General features: G+C 41.5%; 1 protein-coding gene across 1 annotated transcript in view; it reads right to left on the bottom strand.

Annotated features, from left to right (window-relative positions):
• Positions 1-1150: 1150 nt before the first annotated feature.
• Positions 1151-19118, bottom strand: part of LOC127580702 (6-phosphofructo-2-kinase/fructose-2,6-bisphosphatase 2-like) — an 87397-nt gene continuing 69429 nt past the window's right edge. The window contains exon 15 of the mRNA XM_052034468.1: positions 1151-5204. Within this exon, the coding sequence (XP_051890428.1) occupies positions 5145-5204 (60 nt within the window). The 3' untranslated portion in view covers positions 1151-5144. The remainder of the gene's footprint in view (positions 5205-19118) is intronic.

Below are 19118 nucleotides of genomic sequence, written 5' to 3' on the forward strand. Positions count from 1 at the left end.
GGAGTTCCCCAGGGCAGTGTCCTGGGCCCGACCACCTTCAGCTGCTCCATCAGTGATGTTCCTTCCATCATGTGATTCTGTTCACTGATGGTTGCACAACATTTAATTCCATTCACAGTAAATGAAGCAGCCCGTGCTTGCCTGAAGCAAGACCTGGATGACACTCAGACACAGGCTGATAAAGTGTGAAGTAACAACTGTACCACGAAATACCAAAAAAATCACCGTCTTCCAATATGAAAGGATATAACCACCTATCCTTGGAATTTAATAACAATACAATTGTGTAAGGTCTTTAAGGGAGCAGCTACAGAATGGTGGAATCATTGACTGGAATCTACTGAAACTCTCTGTATTCTGAACAGATTCCAAAGAATTGGAATACTACCATCATGATGTTGGCAGATGCTTTGGAACATCTGCATCACACCAAAACATTGCCCAAATGGAAGATTTGTGGCCTTTATGTGGCTTAATTAGCTTCAATAAATTTAAGTGTAATTGAACTAATTCCCCAGCAGTCTGTTCAGTTACTAATTCCATTTTCTTTGAAACATCTGGACATGTTTCGGCCCCTTTCCTTAAACGACCCAGGCTGAGTGAACACTGGGGTGGTGGCACTACGATTCAGACAATAACTACTGGCTATGGCTTTGCTGTAGCTGGGAGGTGAGTTGGATTTTCTGCCAGGATTGTGCAGTGCCCAGACTGAAAACTGAGCCGAGCCGAGCCTCACCAGCGTTCATGTTGAAGACTGACCCCTGGCAATGGACGGACTCACCCACAGTCTGCATCCTCCTATTTGGGGCGTTGAGTATAAAAGCAGGAAAGTCATATTGTAGCTGTATAAATTTTTGGTTAGGCCACATTTGGAGTAGTGTGTGCAGTTCTGGTCACCACACTATAGGAAGGATGTGTAGGCTTTGGAGAGGGTGCAGAAAAGGTTCACCAGGATGTTGCCTGGATTAGAGAGTATTTGGTATAAGGATAGGTTGGACAAACTTGGATTGTTTTCTCAGGAGTGTCAGAGACTGAGGGGAGACCTAATTAAAGTATAAAAATTATGAGATCACAGCAAAGACAGACAAGAGGTATGCAATGTTTTGGTGGATGGGGTTTGACCAAATAAAAAGTCAGTGTGTAGTTACTTTAACACAGAGCATTTAATTTTTTTCATGTGATTACATGTTCCCTTTGTGATTTAGACACAAAAATGAGGCAATATTACAGTGACTATAAAGTACAATTATATCTGTCCAAATACCAGAATCACCAACAGCCCACAATCCTTACTGTTATACAAAGGTATAAAGGCAAAATGTTCAACCAAATAGTGTTTAGAATGAATGAATTCTGTACATTATCTTTTTTCACTTGTTTGTGTAACATAGAAAACATTATTTCTCCAGTTTGAGATTTTATTATTGAAATTAATTCACTTTACTGGACGATAATATCATTTAACACAATTCAAAGTCCTGAAACGCAGCCATTTAAAACTACACAGTTGTATTTTGCACTGTTACATTTATACATGTCACAATATTAAACTTACAACTTTTACAGTAATTTGTACATTACTTTGGGAGTCTGTACACTGTGCGTTTGGACGTTAGACACTCCCCATCTCTCAGGTCTATAAACAAGGCATTTGAGAGTTTTGCACATACGTTACACTACCGGATGATGATCAAGTATTTCACAAGAACTACAACAGCAAATGGCATAATCTGTTTGACCAGATTAGCTTGGTAAGGAACAATAAATAAATAAAATTTCACCTTGAAAACAGGAAGGCTGATAAGGGTCAACCTTACTGGCAGACTTGAACAAAGACGGCAGATTTCATCTGCTGAAGGAAATTAGTGAACCAAATGAGTTTTAGGATAAGATGCTGATTGCATGGTTACTTTGACTGAGACTGCATTTAATTAAAAACATACAAATCAGGATCAGGAATGTCCCTCTATCCTTCGAGACTGCTCCACCATTCACCTACCTCAGCTCCATTTCCCTGTCCTGTGCCCAAATCCCTTGATTCCCTTAATATCCAGTATTCTGTTGACCTGCTTTGAAATTCAGTGACTGAGCCTCCACAGCTCTCCAGGAGAGAGAATTCCAATGATTTCTCCATCCTCTGCATGAAGAGTTTCTCATCTCGGTCCTTATTCCGAGACTGTAACTTTTACAAGAATTTAGATTTCCCACCAGCCCTGGCGTGGGTTTGACCTCGTGTCCCTGGATCATTGGTACAAAACTCCAGCTCCCGGGCTGGTAATTCTGGCCCCGGTAACCCCGGCTCCCGGGCCAGTAACCCAATCACTGCGCCGGGAGGGTCAACCAAACTCTGAAGCAAGTCCGGCTGTCGTGAACTCCTTACTATTTTCATTGAGGTTTGGGGATAATAAACTTGAGATTTAACAGACCCAATCTCTGATTAACACAAACTAACTCACTTTAACTTTCACTCCCTCACAGAAAGTCAGTATTTTGTTCATTTTTATCAACTATACTGAAGAAAAATTTAGAAGAACAAATTGTAAAAGCAGCACAATGAAATTTGTAACATCACTTCACAAAACTTTTAACCAACTGCTGATAAAGTGCCACATGATAAGTTAACATTCATTACTAATGTCACAGTGTACAGTTAAAACTCAGTAAAAACAAGTTGTAGTGATGTGTGTACAAGTGGAGTGCACTCTCTCAAAAATCAGACTTTGGAAAGAAACAGAGTTAAATAACTAGTGCAGGAGGGAGCCCACAGTCACACAAACTCAATGCATCAAGCTCACCTGCAACTCAGTGACAGGACACATAATGTTGCAGGTGATTCCTTGTACAGCTGACCTCATTTCATACCCCCCCCCCCCCCACCAAATTCCCATGGGAAAAGATTTGCTGATCAGTATGTGGTGAGAGCAAGTTTTATGAAATGGCTTTTGTGGCAATGAGTGCTCCAAATCCAGCATACAGAGCAGCAGAGAACGTTGTATCTTTACGACTGACACTTGCACAGTTCTGACCCACAGATCTATTGAGCCTTAGCATTGCTGCTGAATTAAAAGAACCTCCCTTTTCGAAAGAAAATAAAGGACAGCTAAATCCAGCCCCTCAGATGTCGGAAATTTACAGGTTTAACCTTGGCACAAATCAGGTCTTAAATTCTACTTAAATTAGGAACATAATTCAAGACTAATCCCTATTCAGTATTTAATTAATCTTCCGGACTTCATCGAGAGTTGCTTAAGTAACAAGCAATTACTGGTTTCCAGTTAACAGACCCACCACTACATGTTCAGCAGTTCAACGATTCCTTGAATTTCCTTAATGCTATGATGAGAACCTTTAGAACAATCAAAATTCATGGCCACATCTACTTTGTCTAAACCTACAGGTCTGTGGCACCTTCCACATGAGGGCAGTTTCCCTGCTGCAGATCACTACCTCCCTGTGTGCTCGAGACAGACTGTAAGTACCATTGCAAAAGGCAAAACAAAACAAATACAATGTGAAAAAAACAAAGCACTTCAATACAGCACTGTAATTTCTGCAAAAATATCACTTACATTGATTGTCATTATAAAATATAACTTATACCATCAACAGCAAAATGAGATTAAGGCCTCTTAGACTGCAGTTAGAATATAGAACAGTACAGCACAAGAACAGGTCCTTCAGCCCATCATGATACCAAATTAAACTAACTCCCATCTGCCTGCACACGGTCCTGCCTGTTCATGTGTCTAAATGCTTCTTAAGCGTTGCTGGCACATCTGCTTCTACCTCTCCTAGCAGCGTGTTCTAGGCACCTGCCTCCCTTTGTGTAAAAAAACTTGCTTCCCAAATCCTTTTACTTTGGGCGAAAGGACAGCAACATTTCTGAAACTAAACTAGGGAGCCCCAGTAAAACTTCTAAAATTATTGTTCAAGTGTTACCTGTGTTTAAACTCTGGTTGTGGACTTACTCATTTAACGTACAGCAATCTTAATTATCTGTGGGGTTGCATTTTCCATAGCTGTTTCATACTCACTCCAGAACAAAACAACGTGAACAGAGCCAATCATGAATCTTGGGAGAGTTTTAAAAGAATGTACGAAAATACACAATGTATTTAAACACAAGATCATTCTCTGGTGCAACAATCTAGCTCATGGTTCCCCACACAAATTAAAAAGATATAAAATATAAATAAAGGTTAATAATACTTTTTAAATTCTGTCAAAAATAATGCAGAAAATAAATACTTTACCAATGTGATGAATGGAAATACCATCAAATAAAGGAGAAGCACAAAAATATTTTTACGGCTAGACTAGTGATTTGAATTTTTTTAATTTTAGTTTCAGTTCAGGAGTGCTTTTATGGTTTTGTTTGAAAAAGATTAGATATTTTTGCTTTTAAAAAAACAAGAGAAAAGCATTATATTGGACTTCTATAATAAAATTACAATCAGTGAGACGGACAATAGTGCGTGCACTCAAAGTCACACAATACTGCACGCTTTTACTAATCCAGGTTTATCCCCACGTTTATTCCCTGAGATCCTCAGCCACGTGTGGCTAGCTTATTCTATTATGGATCCATGAGCAAATATGATTGGCCAGTTGTTTGTGCACCTTATCCGAATTTAAAAGCTGTAATCTTAAAGCAAAATAAATGATTGTTATCACAAAATATATTACCAACTGTTTTCTCTGCATAAAAAATAAAATGTTTTTGTGTACGACTCCAGGACTGTTTTCTTGATTATTAAGACAAACAAATTCTAGCTCTGTTTACAAGTTAAGGACCAACCCAGCAGTGAAAATGGTTTTTCATGTTTCATAAGGCAGTGTTCACTGCATTGCCAGCGGACAGAAAGGTAAAATGATCAGAGGCTTTGAAACTGCTCTTCCAAAGGGCAGCCTGCTGACAACATCTGATTTAACTCAACCACAGGAACCACTTGTTATTTTTCTTCACATCACAAGCTCAAAAGATGTCAAATATTTGCACATGACCAAAATATGCCCGAAACAACTCTCAGATTACTTTACTACCCTGTGGAGTGTAATCGTGTCCTTTAAAACATGAGTTTAGCAGTTTCACTGGACTCAATTCGACATGATTTGACACCAGACATTTATGGAACAGATCCCAATTACTTATGATGGGGAACCGTGCTCAGCGCCTCCTCTCGTGTGCGAGTTAGTGAAACATTCTGTGGAAGAAAAAGAGAGAATGAATAGAAGGCACAATAATTCCGAAGAGATACTTAAAAAGCAGAAAACTATCACTGATCCTGCTGTGAAAATAACGATTTCCTTAGAGACTTTGCAAAAAAAAACCTTGCGTGTAGGAGGGAAAGCTAATCAGCTGGTGATGGAGAGATGTTTATCCTGTATATGACCTTGATGCTGCAAATGATTGGAACAGAGCAGGAGTCATGCAGCACGGGAACAGTTCCTTGGACCCACCGAGTCCACACAGACCATCAAGCACCCACTGGCACTAACCTTGCATTGATCCCATTTTCTTGCAAGTTTTGAATAACTAATAAAGACCCATTTAGTAAACAATCCTTTGGTTTAAGGACAACCCCATTCAGACAGTAAAACAAAAACTTTTCTAAATGATCTCTCTGGGTCAATAGAATTTTCCCCTGATTGTTTATAAGGTCTCTCCCCATGGACAGCGGTTCTGATTTGATGCTCGTCCTCGAGTGATACAACTGGTTGAGTCAGGCACTGCCTGCTATGGATGTGCTTTCCTCAATGAACCTTTATCACGCCCCACAGCCAGAAGTCCTACTTGGTTATAAAGATGGGTTTCACCATCATTGGAGGACAGAGTAGGGGAATCTAAAACTAGAGGGCAAAGGTTTAAGGTGAGAGGGGAAAGATTTAAAAGGGGTGGCAAGTATGTGGAACTAGCAGCCAGAGGAGGTGGCAGAGGCAGGTACAATTACAATGTTTAAAAAGACATTTGGACAGGTCCATGGATAGGAAAGGTTTAGAGGAACATGGGCCAAACACAGGCAAATGGGACCAGCTCAGGAAGGTACCTTGGTAAGCATGGACAAGCTGGGCTGAAGGGCCTGTTTCCGTGCTATATAACATTGGTCATTCCCATTTGTGACCCTCTCATGTTCTACAAGCTGGAATGCGCACCTTTAACCACCCAACATCTCGGTAAACAGAGCAAAACTCAGGCCAGAAACAGAAGGCTGGTAACTGTGCACAGTCTCACCGAAACTGATCAGACCCACGGATGGTGGAGTCTATTGCAATCCAGGCTTTGACACGTGATTCCTTTAGGGAATACTACATACAGGTGAAGGAATAGGAATCAGTGCACTGATAACAAATGTTTCATATTGGAAATTTCACACAAATCACAAAATAAATCCTTTCCCTCCACTAACATGGGATGCCTTAGAATTTTTGGCTTGCATTTACTTCATGATCAACAAGCAACTGGTCAACTTTGTCATCAATGTGCATTGATAATTAAAACAGTCATTAGACAGAGCCACGTGTAGAGGTAGCACCCTGGTTGAAACTATTGAACTATGAGATAGCCTCAGGTGGTAATAATGATGTTTCATGGTTCAAATATCAACACACATCAGCAACCATGCTGTGGCTGATGCTGGGGACACAACTGCTGCGGACTGGCTAACAGTCAGGGGTATTAGTGTCTTGGGGCTACCTACAGGGACAGATTTGGTCAATGGTTCCACCTTGACTTCAGAGTGCTCAGATTTATCTCTTAGTTTTGCAAAGCTTGAACATCTCTCCAGTTTAGATTAAACAATACAATCTCAATAGTGGTTCTTGAAAGTGAACAAGAGAAAAGAAGGGCATACAATTTCAACAAAGCAAGAGTTGGGAGTTCATGGTCTGTATGTCCTTCACGTCAGCATTCAACCAGGAGTCACATTCCTTTCTGGTTCACAATGATACGTTTGAAGTAAGCACAAGACACAATAGTGGGGAATCTGGATCAGATTTTATTCAAGTGACTGGCCCAACTAGTCACGGAAATGCTCTCTGCTTCTGGGTCCATCTTTCAAATTCTGCGAAAATCTTCCGAAAACTGTGCTCCTTAATAAACTGTATTTTACCTACATCAAAGGTACATGCCAGAGGTAGGAGATGATGATATCTATTTCTGAACCTTTCTAAACAATTTACTTACATAAACATTTCTGGGTTGTTTGCTTGAAAGAAATATTCCCCCAAATTCCCAAGAGTTTTACTAGCTGTTTGCCTCCCATTCTGTGGTCACAGAGCCCTAGAGTTGTATGGCACAGAAACAGGCCCTTCGGCCCACCACATCCATGCCAACCCTTTTGCCCATCTCCCCTTATCCAATTTTCCTGCATCATTCAAGTGCCTGTCTAAATATCCCTCAAAACACAGTGACTGTATCTGACCCCAGCACCTCCTCTGGCAGTGAGTTCCAGGTATCAGCCACTCTCTGTGGGAAAAACTTTCCCCTTAGATCCCCTTCAAAACTCCTTCCTCTAATCTTAAACCCATGCCCCCCTTGTTTTTCATACCCCTAGCATAGGAAAAACATTCTATCTAGCATATCTATGCTAACCATGATTTGCTAACCATGGTTTGGATGTGAACGTACAACGCCTGGTTAGTAAGTTTGCGGATGATACTAAAATAGGTGGTGTTGTAGATAATGTAGAAGGTTACGAAAATCACAGGGGGATGTTGATCAGCTGGGGATGTGGGCTGAGGATTGGCAAATGGCTTTCAATCCAGATAAATGTGAAGTATTGCATATTGGGAGATCAAACCAGGGTAGGACTTGTACAGTGAATGGTAGGGCCTTGGAGAGTGTTATGGAACTGAGGGACCTAGGAATACAAGTGCATAGTTCACCAAAAATAGTGTCACAGGTAGACAGGGTGGTGAAGAAGGTGCTTGGCATGCTTGCCTTCATCAGTCAGGGCATTGAGTATAGGAGCTGGGAAGTTATGCTGCAGTTATTTAAGACATTGATGAGGCTTCACTTGGAGTACTGTGTACAGTTTTGGTCACCCCATAGTAGGAAAGATGTTATTAAACTAGAAAGAGTGCAGAAAAGATTTACCAGGGTGTTGCCTGGACTTGGGGGCCTGAGTTACAAGGAGAGGTTGCGTACACTAGGACTTTATTCCCTGGAACGTAGGAGATTGAGGGGTGACCTGACAGAGGTGTATAAGATCATAAGGGGCACAAATAGGGTGAAGACACATAGTCTTTTTCCTCGGGGGGGGGGTGTGGAAATGCTAAAAACAAGAGGGCAGAGGTTTAAGATTTAAAAGGGACATCAGGGGCAGCTTCTTCACGCAGTGGTTGGTGCGTATTTGGAATGAGCTGCCAGAAATAGTGGTTGAGGTGGGCACATTAGCAACGTTTAAAAGCCATCTAGATAAGTCCATGGATAGGAGAGGTTTAGAGGGCTATGGGCCAAATGCAGGCAGATGGGACTAGCTCGCTGGGCAACACAGTCGGCATGGACGAGTTGGGCCAAAGGGCTGTTTCTGTGCTGTGTGACTCAATTTTATATATTACTATCGGATCTCCCCTCAGCTTCCTTCGCTCCAGGGAAATTCCAGCAAGAGGCCTCTTTCTCATTTTATTACTTTATGACCAAAGTTGTATTTAATGACCTATAGACTTTACAAGGATTACTAATTATGTTGAAGGTTGAAAACAAGCTAGGTTTTCAAAGCTCTCTTGCGAATCTCAGAAAGCCTGATGTTCTAAGATACAAAGAGACTCCTCAACTCCCCAGGACTTCCAACATTTCACTTCAGATCTCAGGTGGTAAGCAGTACTTGGAGGATCTCTGAGGAAGGTGAATGGAGATGGGAGTTTTTGAGGAGCTTGAGTGGGCCAGAACTACTCATGAGGCACAACAGAAGTTGTAAGTAGAATTGGATATACAACCTGGAGATCAAAATATTGTTTTGGATCAGGCTCAAGGAACAAATCATCAAAACTTGCTGACCACACAAAAGTAGAGTTTGATAAGCTGAGGAATAATTGTAAAAATCTTCAGGAGGACAAAGGCAGGGTGAGCAGATAAACACAAGACCGAGCACCATCACATCGGAATTAACATCTCCATATAACATCAAATGAAAGCCTTTAGTCATCAAAAACTTTGAGATATCCTGAAGCTGAGAAAGATGCCATGTTATTTGCTTTATTGTGTGGTAGACCAGGTTAATGGTGGAGATGTGTAGTGCAATGTGGGTTGACAGGAAGAGTGAGGAATGCAAGTGCACATTGAGCAGAACAGCGTTGAACAGGGACACAGAGGGCCAGGGATTGAAATACTGGGCCAGTGGAGGAACTGCCTCGCCTTCTCATTCAGCGTGGCCAAGAAGCTGCAGTCAGTTATTGTAGCCCCAGATCACACAAAGAAATTGTCCAGACAAAACTAGAAAAGATGTGATTATGTGAGAGGTGCTGGGTGTCATTAGCCACCTACAAAGTTAACACAGTTTGGAACTCCCCATTTAGGCAGGCACCCAGATGATCAAGAGCAGTTGAGCTATAATGGGTCTGTCTGCAGGTGTGGAGAGACTGATGTCCAGCATACTGGTGCCAGGAATGAAACTCAAGGTATCCAGCGTTGAAACTTTTTTTGTGATAATAAAGTGTAATTAATTATACAACTAATAATTATTCATTTTTAAACTTTATAATTATTAACTAAATCTAAAGTTTACAAGTTAGGTGTACAACAGAACAACAGAGGTCACAATAAATCTGAAATACTGCAGGATCGTCCGATGGCCAACGACACAACTAGTTAGTTTAAATGGTACCACCTTCATCACTATCCATCTATAAAGGCTCCTCAGAAACAACCAGGACAACAGCACAGAGAGAACCGCTCAACTGTTGAAAAGGGCTGTCAATGTATCTGGCTAACAGTATTGGATTAATGTGTCAATATCAGTCCAATTTACATCAAACTGGAGCAATTTGAAGTGCTCAACCAAACTGAAATGGCTTTTAAGAATTGCTTGGAGTGTTGGGCATGAAGGCAATGTTGGACAGGTATGAGGCTGTGCTCCGTTTTCACCTCAGCTTAGAAGCTGAGACACAGTGACATACTACGTGTATTCTCTAGACTACCACAATTATTTTAAAGTTGGATTTCTCCTCTCTCATCAGGCAGAAGATACAGGAGCCTGAGGCCACATACCACCAGGCTCAAGGACAGTTTCTATCCCACTGTGATAAGACTATTGAACGGTTCCCTTATACGATGAGATGGACTCTTGACCTCACAATCTACCTTGTTATGACCTTGCACCTTATTGTCTACCTGCACTTCGCTGTAGCTGTGACACTTTATTCTGCATTCTGTTCTTGTTTTTACCCTGTACTACCACAATGCACTCAGTACTAACTCAATGTATCTGCACAATATGCAAGACAAGTTTTTCACTGTAGCTTGGTACAAGTGAATGTACCAAATCCAACTTATTAAACATAAAGAAAATACAAACCAGATTTTGTGCAATGTTTCCTCAATTTAACTCATCTTGCTAGCATGCTGGGCTCTACCATTATCCCTGTAAACTCAGTGCAGTGCACCCACCAAAACCCAACCCAGAAAGTGATTCACCAAGGGATTTCATAACTGAAGAATAACTTCCTTCTCTTTGCTCCTGTTTCCCCAATAGTTACTCATTGCCGTATCCCGATCTACAACTCTTACATCCAAATTGCACAACCTCACATTCTACCTCAGTGATCCTTACCTAGCACAGTTTTGCCAGCTCATAGTCCAAGCCCCTTTATACTGATTGACAACAATTCTCTAATTTACACACAACATTCATCAAGAGGATGCAAGGACCAGAAGTATAACGTTGTTAGCTTAATAATTGTGGCTCAGTCAGTAGAAATTACATCTGAATTAGAAAGTCCCATGCTGGAGACTTGAACACAGAAAAACTAGACCAATGCCAGAGTATACTACTGAAGGAATGCTGCACTGAGTACTGAATTTCTGACAAGACTTTAAATTGATGCACTGATGACATTCTCAGGTGAACCAAAAGGTGCCATGGCATTCTTTTGAAGAGCAAGGGAGTCCTTCCCGGTGTCCTGGCCAATATTTAATCCTTTATGTCTGTTTTGTTTTTACTTAGTTATTTATAAGAGCCTTCTGTGTACACATCGACTAACATGTCCCCTTCATTAGAGCAGTGCCCAGTACAGATTGTACAATTTGTTGGCTGATCCCTGTCCCTAACCCTTTTTTGACAACGGGTGCCACATTTTTCAATCAGTAACTGGTTGAGTCCAGTGAAATATGTCTACAAAGGTACACACAACTTTTTCCCAAAGAAATGGGAACTGTGAAGCAGAACCTTCCGCTTCAATAGCCTCCTTCCCCAACATATCTTCCTTTACAATTATATCATTTTTCAGTGTAAACCCACACTTGCTTCTTTTGTAAGACAAAATGCTGAGTTCCCAAATAACTCTTAAGTATATAAACAGTGACTTATGAAAATCAAAAAAAACTGCAAATGTTGGGAAACAGAAATAAAAGAAACTGCTGGAAACACTCAGAAGGTCAGGCAGCATCTGTGGAGACACAAACTAAGTTAACGCTTCAGGTCAAAGACCCTTCGTCAGAATCCCAAACATTAACTGTTCTTCTCACCACTATTTCAATTTCCCAACATATGTAGTTTTTTGATTTTCATAAGTTTGTTCTACTGAACAATCCACAGGGAAAGGCATTTATAACATCCTCTACACTGCAGACTTGTGCTGTCTTCAAAACAAATATACTTTTGTTGAATGCCAGAAGGTTTATCTCATGGGATTCTTCTGTCAGCTCACTGTGTCTGTACCTGATGCTAGTAGTTCAGATGCAGCAGCTGAGCTATTTATGGTCACTGCACATCTAAAGATCATTTTTGTTTAAAGAGGCTAGTTGGAACTGAAGACTAAATGGGCTAAAGACTGATAAGTCTCCCGGACTGGATGAGGTGCATCCCCGGGTTCTGAAGGAGATAGCGGAGGCATTGGTGATAATTTTCCAGGAATCAATAGACTCCAACATGGTTCCGGAGGACTGGAGGGTCGCAAATGTAGTTCTGCTGTATAAGAAATGTTACGGACTCAGTGAAAGTCCCTTTAAGATAGAGAGTGTGTGTGTATGTGTGTGTGGGGCGTGCTTACGTCAATAGAAGATAAAGGATGTAATGACGTTGTTGAAGAAGTCAGAAGAAGAAAGAGAGAGAGAGAAGGGAGAGAGACACCAGCCTGCTTGTTTTCTCTATCGATGGATGAGAAACAATAATTGTGTTTGCCACTGAAATCCATGTATGGAAGTTGGAAGTAATCCGGTGGAGTTCACTTTGTTGCTGACCTGTAGAAGGAAACAGGTATTTGTGTGTGGACGACCACGGTTCGGATGCTTTTCGGGGTGAGGAAGTCACTACCGAGTAAACACTGGAGTGTCGTTTGGGTTCCATCGTGGAACATTTGGATTTCGTATGTACTCTCTCTATGTTTTTCTACATCTACATCTTATCTTCAGACAACGTCATTACGTCCTTTATCTTCTATTGACGTAAGCACGCCCCACACACACATACACACACACTCTCTATCCTAAAGGGACTTTCACTGAGTCCGTAACACACTGCCAGGAAACTGTTTTAACACTTCCTTCTCAAACACCTTCTTTTCCACATAATGGCCAGCTATCAGTCTCTGAATATCTGCCTTTCTCATAGACTGCTTTACTTCTGTAAGGTTTAGCCTTGTAGCAATCTTTATCAGATCATCCTTTTTCGCCACCTCCAATCCCTTTTGGGTTGGTGACTCCAAAAATGCCTTAATATCCATTGCTGCTGGTTTCCACACACACAAGCCAATTAAAAAGAATTTATCAGACCTTCCTCAAAAATCTTTGGATTGAATCCCGAACAAATCTCGTCAATCTGGGGAACGATCCCAGACGACACTCGTTAACCTTGGGAACTATCCCGGACGAGCCCCCAATTTTGTCACAAACCAACAACAAAAGAAACACACTGAGCATGATTCAGTGTTAAAAACTATTTTATTAATCACTACTTATGATAATACGTAAAATAAAAGTTAAAAAAAAAATGTTAGTATGTTAGAATTCAAGAATGTTAAACCTCGAACGTTAACCCCAAAACTAAACTCTTCGTGTGTGTGTGTGTGACAAAGTCCAAAAATCCCAGTTCCGGAATGGTTCTTAAAGTTCAGTTCCGCAAGCCATAAGGTGAAACATGAGCAAGGGCTTCTTCAACAACCACCGTTGTCTGAAGATAAGATGTAGATGTAGAAAAACATAGAGAGAGTACATACGAAATCCAAATGTTCCACGATGGAACCCAAACGACACTCCAGTGTTTACTCGGTAGTGACTTCCTCACCCCGAAAAGCATCCGAACCGTGGTCGTCCACACACAAATACCTGTTTCCTTCTACAGGTCAGCAACAAAGTGAACTCCACCGGATTACTTCCAACTTCCATACATGGATTTCAGTGGCAAACACAGTTATTGTTTCTCATCCATCGATAGAGAAAACAAGCAGGCTGGTGTCTCTCTCCCTTCTCTCTCTCTCTCTCCTTCTTCTTCTTCTGACTTCTTCAACAACGTCATTACGTCCTTTATTTTCTATTGACGTAAGCACGCCCCACACACACATACACACACACTCTCTATCTTAAAGGGACTTTCACTGAGTCCGTAACAGAAAGGTGGGAGGCAGCATAAAGGAAAGTACAGACCTATCAGTCTGACGTCAGTGGTGGGGAAGTTATTGGAATTGATCCTCAAGGATGGGGTTACGGAATACCTAGAGGCGCAAGGCAAGATAGGTCCTAGCCAACATGGTTTTGTGAAGGGAAGATCCTGCCTGACCAACCTATTGGAGTTTTTTGTAGAAATCACAGGTAGGGTGGATAAGGGAGAGGCTGTGGATGTTGTGTATTTAGACTTTCAAAAGGCCTTCAACAAGGTGCCACATAAGAGACTGATTAATAAAATGAGAGGTCATGGAATTACAGGTAGGATAACAGAATGGGTGGAGCATTGGCTGGTTGGCAGGAAGCAAAGGGTGGGAATAAAAGGATCTTGTTCTAGTTGGCTACCGGTTACTAGTGGTGTTCCGCAGGGGTCGGTGTTGGGGTCGCTTCTTTTTACCTTTTACATTAATGATTTGGATGATGGAGTAAATGGTTTTGTGGCTAAGTTTGCGGATGACACCAAGATAGGTGGAGGAGTAGGGAGCATTGAGGAGACAGGAAGGTTGCAGAGAGACCTAGATAGTTTAGGAGGATGGGCAAGGAAATGGCAGATGAGATTCAATGTTGAGAAATGTGCAGTTGTACACTTTGGAAACAGAAATAAACGGGCAGATTATTATCTAGGAGAGAAAATTCAAAGTACAGAAGTACAAAGGGACTTGGGGGTACTCGTGCAGGATACCTTAAAGGTTAACCACCAGGTCGGATTGGTGGTAAGGAAAGTGAATGCTATGTTGGCATTCATTTCTAGAGGTATAGTGTATAAAAGTAAGGAAGTGTTGATGAGGCTCTATGGGGCACTAGTGAGGCCTCGTTTGGAATATTGTGCAGTTTTGGGCCCCATATCTTAGGAAAGATGTGCTGATGTTGGAGATGGTTCAGAGGAGATTTACGAGGATGGCTCCCGGAATGGAAGGGCTTATGTATGATGAGCGTTTGTCAGCTCTTGGACTGTACTCACTGGAGTACAGAAGAATGAGAGGGGACCTCATAGAGACATTTAAAATGTTGAAAGGACTGGACAGAGTAGATGTGGTCAAGCTGTTTCCCTTGTTGGGTGAGTCCAGGACCAGAGGGCACAATCTTAGAATTAGAGGGTACAGGTTTAAAACAGAGATGAGGAGAAATTTCTTTAGCCAGAGGGTGGTGAATTTGTGGAATTCCTTGCCACGTACAGCAGTGGAGGCTAGATCATTGGAGGCGTTTAAGGAAGAGATAGATGGATATCTGAATAGTCGGGGTATCAAGGGATATGAGGATAAGTCCGGAAATTGGGGTTAGGTTTTTTTTTGGCCCCCCCCCACCCCCTCCAAATTTCTCATTTCTTTTTCTTTTTTCCTTTTCTTTGGAGCAGACTCGATGGGCTGAATGGCCTACTTCTGCTCCCTTGTCTTGTGATCTTGTGAAGCAAGAACACAATGGGATGTCAATACTAGCTGACCACTTCTGCAAAAGATACGATCCCTGTAGAGGTTGTAGTGGTAAAAGTGATTGTAGTGGTTAAAAAAAACAAAGCAACCAATCAAATGGTGGAGCGGACTTGATGGGCTGAATGGCTCAACTCTGCTCCTGTATCCTATGGTCTAATTCTACACCATCTCAGGGAAGGAAATAACTGTTTTATGTTTGGCCAAAACTTAAACAATCTGACATTGTACAATTCATATTTTGCTAGTTGGTTAATCTCAGTGATTGCGGACACTAAGTCAGAATCAGAATCAGGTTTATTATTACTGTCTTAAATGACATGAAATTTGATGTTTTGCTGCAGCAGTAGTGCAAAGAGATAAAATTACTATAAGTTACAAAACAAATAGTGCAAATAAAAGGAATAATGAGGTAGTGTTCATGGGTTCACGGGCCTATCACAAGTGAACTTAAATCACAAGTGTTTTACACTGGGTGTGTCTAACCATACCACATTCCATTTATTTTGCATATTTGCACAGTACGCTGTCTTCCTTTGAATGTGCGTCATGGAATGTCACTTACAGCTTACTGTTGAAAGGTTCAAGGTCAATCCTTTGAGGCAAGGTTTGCATGCAGATAGAGTTCTACTCGTTCCATATGATGCAGACACTATTTCTTCCAAAATATTTTGCCAAATCGGGTTTTCAGATAATGCTTTAAGTACAAAGTGAACAGGAAAAATTTGAAGCAATTGCTTTCATGTTACTTTTCCAGAAATGTTGTCTCAAAAATTAATATTTTGCTATGGTACATTAGATTTTGGGTAATTATGTCTAAACTTTTGTTTGCAGAGAGAATGGGTTTCACATTTGCCTAATTTCCAAGTAACCAGAACATTCTGTGGGGATATGGTAACTCCTGGCATTTCTCCACATAAAAGGTAGCGTTAGGAATTTCTGTAAGTTTTACACAAATTCAGATGTCCTAAGTTTCCAACAGATGCTAGTCAGCTGCACTGCAATGAAGGATTCCAATGCAATTCAGTGTGGTAGTCTGAAATCATGGGGATGTGTGGAATCTGCTCAAACTTGAGCCAGATCTTCAATGGGTTCAATGGAGGAGGGCGGCTGAGAAAGGCTTGGGTAAATCTTAACTTTTAATTTTTTTAATTGCTAGAGATCAAGTTCAGGTCTCTCATTGTTGAAATGTTCTCAAAAACCTTTGAATGAGAGAAATATTTTAAGATTAAGATCTCTTTATTAGTCACATGTACATCAAAACACAGTGAAATGCATCTTTTGCATAGAGTGTTCTGGGGGCAGCCCGCAAGTGTCACCACGCTTCCAGTGCCAACATCGCATGTCCACAACTTCCTAACCTGTATGCCTTTGGAATGTGGGAGTAAACTGGAGCACCCGAAGGAAATCCACGCAGACACGGGGAGAACATACAAACTCCTTACAGACAGTGGCCAGAACTGAACCCAGGTCGCTGGCGCTGTAATAGCGTTACGCTAACCGCTACACTACCGTGCCTGACAGCTTGCCAAGCAAGGTGGATATCAATGAAGTTGTGGTTTAGTTGGCTGTCCAATACAAGATACTCAAATGTTTGGTTAATTAATAGGGGATACTCATTTGGAATTGTTTCAGTTGTCTGCCATGTTTTAAACTACATGAAAGATGCCTACCAGGGCAGTTTCTTAGGAGACACCTAATATGGCGCCAAGAATACTCCGAAGGCATCATTACATCTTCGGTGTTGACAGTTAGGAACTGTTTTTATAGAGGGTTGAGTTAGCAGCACTAAAGTAGATGGATCCTGTGGGCAACAGGCAAGAGAAGCTCGTGGAGGTCAACTGCAGGATCAAACTAGTCTCCACTCCTTTACACGAATGTTGTCTAAACACCCATCTCAACTTTGGCTCTGTTCAATGACTCAGCGCCCAAAGGTCTTTGAAACAGAGGATTCCAAGTACTCAAAGCCCTCAGAATACTCTCATCACATTGGGCAGTAGAGGGGTACCGCAGGTAGTGCAGTTGTCTTGCAGCTCCAGTTACCCGGGTTTGACTCTGACCGCAGGTACCCTCTGTGTAGAGTTTGCATAAACAGCCTGTCACTGTATGGGTTTCCCCCAGCTCCTCTGGCTCTCCCCCACATCCCAGACACGTGTTGGGTTAATTGGCTACTGAAAATTAACCAAATTGCAGACAGCTGATGGAAGAATTAGAGCATTACTGTGTGTGAAAGTGAGAGTAGGTTACAGGAAAACAGTGGGGAAATGGGATAACTCTGAGACCCAGCAGAACCACAATGGCCTTCATCTATGTCATAAAGAAAAATGAAATCTTAGTCTTAAATAGGTGACCATTTATGGATTCATAGAGTTATACAGTACGGAAACAGGCCCTTCAGCCCAATTCGTCCATAGCAACCCAGATGTCTACACCAATCCCATTGCCTGTGTTTGGCCCACATTCCTCCAAACCTTTCCAATCCATGTACCTGTCCAAATGTCTTTTAAATGCTGTAACTGTACCTGCGTCTGCCTCTTCCATTTATCTTGAATCTATGACTGCATGTTTTATCCTTGTTTTCTGTCGGGCGACCAGTACTCCATGCATGATGTTAACTTCGATACCATGAGACCTAACTTGGAAGAACTGTTACGGTGGCACTGTATCAAATACACTACAGTCACAGGTCTCCTTTATCCATCCTGCTACTCACATCTTCAAAATTCTAACAAACCCATCAAATGTTATTTTCCTTTCATAAAACCATTTTGATTCCACCTAATCAGAGCACTTTCAAAGTGTTCTGATGCTACTAATCATAGACCAGGGCTGTCATTTAAGACCAAGATGAAGTGAATATTTCTCTCTCAAGAGGGCCATGAATCTTTGGGGCTACTCCTTAAGGACAGTGGAACAGTCTTGCAATAGTTTTAAAACAGAGGTAGACAGATTCTTGACAAGCAAGATAGAGCACGAGGGAAACAGGTGAAAGGTTACCACAGGTAGACGGGAATTCCAAGTTTACAACCAGATCAGCTATGATATCTAATGAGGGGTCAAACTGCCCACTCTTCTCCTCAATCAGACGACTTCAGGATTTTCACAACAGATGTTAGGCTAACTGGCCTGGAGTTCACTCATTTTCCCTCTCTGATTTTATTTGATTTCAAATCCACCTGGAATTTGTAGAATCAAGAGCTTTGGAAGATCACAACGTGGTTACTGCTTTCCTGATAGTACCTCCAGCAGAAATCTACAATGCAGGCAGTGGGGGAATCTCACATTATCATTAGTTTACTGATAACAAATTCTCTAAAGAGAATAATTTTGAGCTTCTTTTTAAGACCTTGTTTCCTACTATTTCTGGTGCATTTGGTGTGCTGCTGTGAAATCAGACACAAAACTTGGTTAACGTCTCTTCCATTTACTTATTCCCTAATCATGACAGAACACAGAACAGTGCAGCACAGGAACAGGCTCTTTGGCCCACCGTGTCTGTGCTGACCATGATGCCAATTTAAGCCCATCCCATCTACCTACACATGGTCTATATCCCTCCATTCCCTGCCTGTTCATGTGCCTGTCTAATGCTTCTTAATTGTTGCTGTTGTATCTGCTTTCACTACTTCCCTCGATAGCATGTTCCAGGCCCCTACCACTCCATGTAAAAACAAATATTGCTTCACAAATCTCCTTTAAACTTTCCCCCTCTCACCTTGAATCTATGCCCTCTAGTATTTGACATTTCCACCCTGGGAGAATGATTACCTATCTATGCCTCTCATAATTTTATATACTTCCATCAGGTCACCTCTCAGCATTGAACACTCCAGAGAAAACGATCCAAGTTTGTCCAACCTCTCCTGAAAGCTATT

The sequence above is a fragment of the Pristis pectinata genome, chromosome 20, assembly GCF_009764475.1.
Source record: "Pristis pectinata isolate sPriPec2 chromosome 20, sPriPec2.1.pri, whole genome shotgun sequence".
Classification (NCBI taxonomy): Eukaryota; Metazoa; Chordata; class Chondrichthyes; order Rhinopristiformes; family Pristidae; genus Pristis; species Pristis pectinata.